This window comes from Barbus barbus (assembly GCF_936440315.1).
Source record: "Barbus barbus genome assembly, chromosome: 9".
Lineage (NCBI taxonomy): Eukaryota > Metazoa > Chordata > Actinopteri > Cypriniformes > Cyprinidae > Barbus > Barbus barbus.
Genome location: NC_136737.1, coordinates 13,709,903 through 13,718,739, shown reverse-complemented (window position 1 = coordinate 13,718,739; position 8,837 = coordinate 13,709,903). Strand labels below are relative to the sequence as shown.

At 35.8% G+C, this 8,837-nt stretch overlaps 1 protein-coding gene across 1 annotated transcript; it reads left to right on the top strand.

Annotated features, from left to right (window-relative positions):
- Positions 1–313: 313 nt before the first annotated feature.
- On the top strand, positions 314–2,329 carry LOC306875238 (guanine nucleotide-binding protein G(q) subunit alpha-like; the record flags this gene model as incomplete). Its single annotated transcript, XM_079425720.1, has 5 exons — positions 314–367; positions 658–809; positions 1,020–1,148; positions 1,409–1,538; positions 2,144–2,329. 5 exons carry the CDS (start codon positions 314–316, stop codon positions 2,327–2,329), a joined length of 651 nt encoding a protein of 216 aa, XP_079281846.1.
- Between the last annotated feature and the right edge of the window lie 6,508 nt (positions 2,330–8,837).

Genomic DNA, 8,837 nt, shown 5'->3' with positions numbered 1-8,837 from the left:
TCATTATGGTACAATATAATGCTATTTAAATCAATGTGATAAACGAGTTAAATCAAAAGTAATCTAAAAGTAATCTAAAAGTAATCTGATTATATTACCTAAAATGTGTAATGTAACAGATTACGTTACTGACTACAATTTTTGTCATGTAATCTGGAATCAGTAACGGATTACAATTTGTAAGTAATATACCCAGCTCTGGTCAACATTTATGAAGCAGCTGAGAATGATTTATGGATGTGGATACTCGGAATATGAGAGACGTAGCTACACTAAACTGTTTTTTCAGGATATATTTCAAGGAGTGAAGGCAATGACAGATGCCATGAAGACCTTAAACATGCCCGACTCCAACCCACAGAATGAGGTGATCAAGAGACCAAGTGTTTTTAAAGCCCAGAGATTAATGAGTGCTATTTCTTTCAGTCGGCAAAGTGGTGACAAATAAATAAACAAATGTTATTATGAAAAATATCAAAGATAAATAATATATAATAATTAATGAATTATTATATTAATTACTTTATTCATACATACTGACAGTAAAAAACCCAAACAATTGTATTATTTTTATCTGCATGTTAGCACTAATTTAAGACAGATACATTCTTGTACTGTAATTTATTGTCAGTCTCATTAGGTCTGTGATATTCATAGATTTATGTCCAGTGGTTCCAGGATCTGGATATACATCAAGTAACGCAGCTGCAGAGGAATTATGTAGAGGCTATTCGTCATCTCTGGGCAGACAAAGGCTTCATGGACTGCTACAAAAACAAAACAGTGTATCAACTAGACTCCACTAAGTAGTAAGTGTCTTTCACAAAGTTCTTGTCCATTCCTGTCTATCTTAATCTTTGTCTGTTTCCTTTTCTCCTTTCCTGATCCCACTGATAAATCATGAGATGAATGGTTAGCAAATAAGGCCTTCATAAGCACATGGTATTGTTTTTGATCAAAGTGATGATATTACTACTAATTATAACAAAGATAGTAATTAATACAACATGTTTTTAAAGCTTTATTGATAACTTGGACCGCATTGCAGCAGAAGACTACATCTCTACACATCAAGATATTCTCCACGTCCGATTTCCCACCACTGGCATCCAAGAACATTGCATTTGTATACAGAAGATCATTATCAGGTATTTCAATGGCATTTAAAAAGACAGTTCACCCAAACGCTGTCATGATTCTATCATAATTTACTAGAAAAGGATATGTTAGAGGAATTCAAGGTTGTGCCACTATCTGATTGAGAAAATGACTTTATGAAATATGACAGAAATGAAAAGGAAGACATTTTAGGGACAAATTTTAGCCTGATAAAAATTAAGCAAAGCCAATTAAATAGAAAACTGGATGCGACGACTTAACTTGATTTCTGGTCTGTCTGTCTTTTCAGGGTTGTAGATGTCGGGGGTCAAAGATCAGAGAGAAGAAAGTGGATCCATTGCTTTGAAAATGTGACCTCAGTCATATTCGTTGCTTCTCTCAGCGAGTATGACCAAGTTTTGATTGAGGATGGCAAGACTGTAAGTTTCTCCTTTTCTCCATCCTTCTTTTGTGGCTGAAAGGAAGAGACTAACGAAAAACAAATCATCTGTTTGCTTGTTTTTGTTTTATTACATGCCATTTCAAAATGTTCAAACAAATAATAATACATTATTTGGGCAAATTTCAAGTTTTGCACTGTGGGATACAGTACTTATTTCAATAAACTGTGTTGTACACTTCACATATTGGCAGATATGGGCATCAGGGTAAACTTTTAACTATAAAATACTATAAACTTCTTAACTATAAAATAAATGACCTACTACATATCCCACAATGATGTGTGCTCAGCTGGCATCCTTCTCAACTTGATCAGACTGGCAAAAGACATTTCTTCACCATAACCAATTATAACTATTTTACATCTGAGATTGCGTATATGTAGTTCTACTATTTTCTAAAAATGGTATTCAGCAAGCTGTCCACTTGTATTCTCTTCCAAACACAGCCATGCTCTAAATTCTGAATAAAATATACAGTACTACTAGCTCTTATATTGTTTTGTCCTCATATGTCTCCAGTCCTTCCTGTGTAATGATGATGAACCTGTTCAACTATGTACTTTTCCTCTCTTTGGCTCCAGAGCCGTATGAAAGAGAGTCTGTCTCTGTTCTACACAATCATCCACTCAACATGGTTTGCTAACTCCTCCATCATCCTCTACTTGAACAAAATGGACATCCTAGCTGAGAAGATTCAGTTCTCTGATCTAAAAACATACTTTCCTGAATTTGAAGGTAGTCTGGTGCACATTAAAGTTAAAGGCTGAATTATATTTGTGATCTCTTGTTAGACACCTGATTTGCTCTTCCTTTCCTTTTCTATGTGGTTTGGCACCACCTTCAGGCAAACGTGGGGACATTCATGACGCCATGCTGTTCATCAGAAATTTATATACACAAAAAATGGTTTCCTATGAGGAAAATAACTCCAAAAGCATATACTGTCACTTCATTTGTGCCACGGACACCACAGAAACACGTAAACTCTTCAATGACACAAAATACTTTATCATCTTGGAGGGCCTAAACGAGTATGAAATGCTCTGATGAGCCCCCGATGCTCCTTCAGCTTCACTCACCATTAGTCTCTATTGATCTCAATGCGAATCCAACTGCACTTAAAGATACTACAATTTTATGAAGCCTTTAAATTCTATTTTATATTAAAAATGTCTAGGTTAATTGTTTTTGTACTTGAGTGAATATTTCTCAGGGAACGTTTTTTTTTTTAGAAAATCTGTATAGGCACATGCCTAAAAGTATTGATAAAAAAAACTGATTGTATTTAAGTTTAATGATGAGCTAAATGTGTAAGAATCATAAACTTGCTGGTCACACATTTTCTGTAATAATCCAAAAGCCAATGGAAAAATCATATTGTTTTATGATTTTTCCATAACCAGAGAGAACCTAATTTCTGGGTTGGTCTACAAACATTTGTCATGGCAATGATGACAGCTCCATCCAAAAGCTAAAAATGTATGTGGCGGTAGGAAGGCAACAAGGCACATCCAAATTCAAAGATTATATTCCTATTAATATTCATCTTGTAAAGTCTCAATAATGTAAAACACAATCGAATATTCTCTTTAAAACTGTATTTTGAAAATTTTGTTGAATAATAGAATCATTGAATTAATCACAAATAAACAGAATCACAGGAAAATAAATTTATCCCAAAGGTACATTTATTATATGACAGCGGGTTGAACCGCTCAGGACAAATATGAGATTCACAGCTATCACCAAAAAAAAAAAGAAAAGAAAAAAAGTTGTGGATTATCCAATTAACAACACAGTATTAAGAGTATTTCAAAGGTATGTAAACATTTGAACAGTGTTACTTTTAGAAATGAAGTTGTTTTATCTTGTGGAGTATGTATGCAATGTCTGTATATGTGTGCATACGTAAAAATCTGTTATGTGAAATAGCTTATTCAGGACAGTAGTAAATAAAAAATCTAATTTTATGAACCCTCTTATCTAGTAAAAATTATTAACATTTTGTATATTCTGCAGAGGGTATGTAAACTTCTGCATGTCATAATAGCAACACTATTATGCAAATTGAATGATTTGATTCAATAGGTTTTATAAAAAGTTAAAATGTACGTCTAATTCATGGAAACTGAATAATAATTAATTACATTTAGAAATAACATGCCACTTTGTGATACGGTGATACGGTGTTGATGAACATGCACGAAACACGAAGATGAAGGTTAACAGTCTTTAATAGATCCACACACAGGTAAATTCCACACAAAGACATACATAACATTAACGAGACCCCACTAACTAAAACTGAACAGACAGGAACTTAAATACACTGACTAAATGAAGATAATTAACAAGACACAGCTGAACATAATGAAGAAATCAAATCGGTGAACATCACAACAAACAAACTGGCAGGAATGGTGAAAACACAAAGTCCATGTGGTCCAGACTCACGAGTCTTCATAATAAAAACTCTGTTTTGTTTAATTGTTGTTTTGACATGGTGATGCATGTCTGACTGTTTGTATATCAGTGGAGGGGCTTTACATTTTCCCTCCTGCTCAAATGAATCTTTCTGTAATCGCTTGGCTGAAACTCCACTCTGGGTTTTCCTTTTCCAGCTTTCCACCTGGGCAAAGCTAGCCTTCTCTTGGCCAAGGGTCAGAAACTAAAGGGGGCTTGGAGCAAAAATTCCACCAAATTGGGCGAAAATACACGATCAAGTGAAAATGGAAATGAAAAGTGTTGATTGGAGTTTTTGTTCAGCCAAACCTAATACTTTTGGGTTATGCTGGAATTTAAAAGGACCGTTCACACAAATACTATGATGATTCTGTCATCATTATGAGACAACTAAACTTGATTTTTGGATTGTCTGTCTTTAAAGGTTTGTAAAAATCAGTGGTCAGAGAGGATTATGTGACATCAATCATATTTTTAGCTTCTCTCGGCGAGTATGACCAGTCTCTGGAAGAGAATTACAAGGATGTAAGCAGAGGTGGGTAGTAACGAGTTACATTTACTTCGTTACATTTACTTGAGTAAATTTTTTGGGTAACTAATACTTTTAGAGTATATTTAAAAATGGGTAGCCTACTTTTACTCTTACTCAAGTACATTTTTAGTGAAAAAACGGTACTTTTACTTAGTTACTGTGGGCGACGCTCCTCTCGTTACTTTATCTTATTGCAATACGTAATAATAAAGTTAAAAATGCTTCAGTTTATTCCAAAAGCGCCGTCTACTTTTCTCTGGGCAATGAACGATGCCCATTCGCGAATGATTCATTCTTTTGAGTCAATTCTGTTCGAAGGCTCGAACAAACCTGTTGACAAACCAGTGAATCGGTTCGTGAATCAGTTTGAATGATTCGTTCAGTGTCGTCTGAAGCGGTTCACACTCAGATAACAGAAAGTTATATATATTTACGGTAGGAAATGTACAAAATATCTTCTTGGAACATGATCTTTACTTAATATCCTAAAGATTTTTGGCATAAAAGAAAAATCGATAATTTTGACCCATGCAATGTATTTTTGGCTATTGCTACAAATATACCCCAGCGACTTAAGACTGCTTTTGTGCTCCAGGATCACATATGTCAAATCAATTCACAGTTATTTGCATAGCGCTTTTTATAATACATATCATTTCAAAACAGATTTACAGAAATACACCTGTCCTCACTTTTCCTCTCTTTGGCTCCAGAATCGTATGAATGAGTGTTTGTTGCTGTTCTACAATACTATCCATTAATTCCTCCATCATCCTCTTCCTGAACAAAAAGGACATCCTGGTCGACAGGGTTCAGTTCTCAGATTTAAAAACATACTTTCCTCAATTTTAAGGTCATTTGATTCACTTTAAATTTCCTCAAAGCATTATGTGTGTAATCCCGTTTGTCATACCTGATCCGCTCTTTTCTTTCCTTTCCTCTGTGATTTGACGCCACCTTCAAGAAAATGTCAGGATGTAGGAGATGCCTTGCAATTCACTGAACAGTTATATAAACAGAAAGCTATTAGCAATGAGACAAAGAATGATTTACTCTCATTTCATCAGCACCTCAGACACCAACAACATTAAATGGCGTGAAATACACTATACCTGTTAGGGAAATATACACCTTTTGAGCCCCAGACTCACTTTCATGACACTCTGCATCAGACTATAATATTGATCTCAATGCTAATCCATTTACATTCAGAAACACTACTATTTTAAGGCATGTTTGTGTACTCTTCAGCCAAATTAATGTTTTTTCATTATTTATAACAGAGCACACTTGGACTAAATGTAATGTTGTACATATAAGTTATGTTATATATACACACAGGTCCTTCTCAAAAAATTAGCATATTGTGATAAAGTTCATTATTTTCTGTAATGTACTGATAAACATTAGACTGAAATATATTTTAGATTCATTACAACACAACTGAAGTAGTTCAAGCCTTTTATTGTTTTAATATTGATGATTTTGGCATACAGCTCATGAAAACCCAAAATTCCTATCTCAAAAAAATAGCATATTTCATCTGACCAATAAAAGAAAAGTGTTTTTAATACAAAAAAAGTCAACCTTCAAATAATTATGTTCAGTTATGCACTCAATACTTGGTCGGGAATCCTTTTGCAGAAATGACTGCTTCAATGCGGCGTGGCATGGAGGCAATCAGCCTGTGGCACTGCTGAGGTGTTATGAGGCCCAGGATGCTTCGATAGCGGCCTTAAGCTCATCCAGAGTGTTGGGTCTTGCGTCTCTCAACTTTCTCTTCACAATATCCCACAGATTCTCTATGGGGTTCAGGTCAGGAGAGTTGGCAGGCCAATTGAGCACAGTAATACCATGGGCAGTAAACCATTTACCAGTGGTTTTGGCACTGTGAGCAGGTGCCAGGTCGTGCTGAAAAATGAAATCTTCATCTCCATAAAGCTTTTCAGCAGATGGAAGCATGAAGTGCTCCAAAATCTCCTGATAGCTAGCTGCATTGACCCTGCCCTTGATAAAACACAGTGGACCAACACCAGCATCACTGACTGTGGGTACTTGACACTGGACTTCAGGCATTTTGGCATTTCCCTCTCCCCAGTCTTCCTCCAGACTCTGGCACCTTGATTTCCGAATGACATGCAAAATTTGCTTTCATCCGAAAAAAGTACTTTGGACCACTGAGCAACAGTCCAGTGCTGCTTCTCTGTAGCCCAGGTCAGGCGCTTCTGCCGCTGTTTCTGGTTCAAAAGGGGCTTGACCTGGGGAATGCGGCACCTGTAGCCCATTTCCTGCACACGCCTGTACACGGTGGCTCTTTATGTTTCTACTCTAGACTCAGTCCACTGCTTCCGCAGGTCCCCCAAGGTCTGGAATCGGTCCTTCTCCACAATCTTCCTCAGGGTCCGGTCACCTCTTCTCGTTGTGCTGCGTTTTCTGCCACACTTTTTCCTTCCCACAGACTTCCCACTGAGGTGCCTTGATACAGCACTCTGGGAACAGCCTATTCGTTCAGAAATTTCTTTCTGTGTCTTACCCTCTTGCTTGAGGGTGTCAATGATGGCCTTCTGGACAGCAGTCAGGTCGGCAGTCTTACCCATGATTGCGGTTTTGAGTAATGAACCAGGCTGGGAGTTTTTAAAAGCCTCAGGAATCTTTTGCAGGTGTTTAGAGTTAATTAGTTGATTCAGATGATTAGGTTAATAGCTCGTTTAGAGAACCTTTTCATGATATGCTAATTTTTTGAATTTTGGGTTTTCATGAGCTGTATGCCGAAATCATCAATATTAAAACAATAAAAGGCTTGAACTACTTCAGTTGTGTTGTAATGAATCTAAAATATATGAAAGTCTAATGTTTATCAGTACATTACAGAAAATAATGAACTTTATCACAATATGCAAATTTTTTGAGAAGGACCTGTATATATATATATATATATATATATATATATATATATATATATATATATAATCACATGTATAAGTTTTCATTTTGCTTAATAAATAATCTATATTTTACATACTAAACATGTAAATATTTTACAAAGATAAATTTTCATAGCTTTTTAATGTGATGAGAGGAACTGACTTGACACTAGTTTCTAATCATTAAAAAGTGTTTTGTTCTTAGAAAAGCTTTAACATCAATTTATTTAAAGGGGTCATGAAAAACATTTTAAAATTATTTTATAATATTACATCATTTTGATATCAGGAGCATGTCTGCTGTGAGACTTCAATGTGAACGCTCACTGCCATGATTAACTTTACATATGAAATGAGAATTACACATGGAACTGTCTTGAAAACTTTTACTGCATTGATACTGTAACAGCTGCAAAAATGAAAATAAAAAAGTTTTGATTATAATGTTCATTGAAGGTTGCAGTGCTGCACTGTAGCTGAACACAGTCATGTCTGCTAAGCACATGATGCAATGATTTCCTTATTGCAACACGATTTCAGCAATCTCACAAAATACTTTCGTCATACAGTAACTAACACAATCATAACTAAGAGACTCGTTGAGCAGTGCAAACTGTCACTGTTTATAAAACGGGAGTTTTGGTGAAAATGCAGAAATCAAATCGCTGATAGACTCATGAGTAAAATAATTATTTGTGGTAAGCATAACTTGGCAATACTTGGATATTTTGCTGAACACACTCCCACCCTAAACATTTGTATCTAGCTACTTTTTAGAAACACTTAGGGCTTGGAGGTATGATATGTATCGTTACTGCGGAATAGCTAGTGATTTAGCTATATTGTGTAGTCTGCAGTATGTAACTATATCTGCATAATCATGCATGAATGAGAAAATAAAGAATGGGACGCACTTGATAGTTACATTAAGCAGTGAAAAAGAACTCATTGTGGTCCTTGCGCTGACTGACAGCGCACACTCAGAAATTGCTTCTCTCAGACAGCATGCGATCGCAAATTTGGGAAGTGCATGATGTTTAATGAAGTTATTAAGCGCAATAAGCAGTGAAAAAGACCTCAATCTCCTGCTCGCGCTGACACACAGCCGAAGCGAGTGCACTGAAAGCCCCTCTCTCAGACAGCACGTGATCATGAAAACAGATCTCTTCCGTGTTTTATTGTGCTTGAATGGTCAAATATGCACACAGTTATGTCAAAATGCCCTGTGTGGAGTATTCCATAAACACAGTCAGTTAAATAAACACTAACAATTGGGTGAAAACTGGATTAGTATTAGATCTGTGCAGTTGGTCTTAAATGGACAGCAGTCTAATTTACCTGCTGCTGTCTGTCATT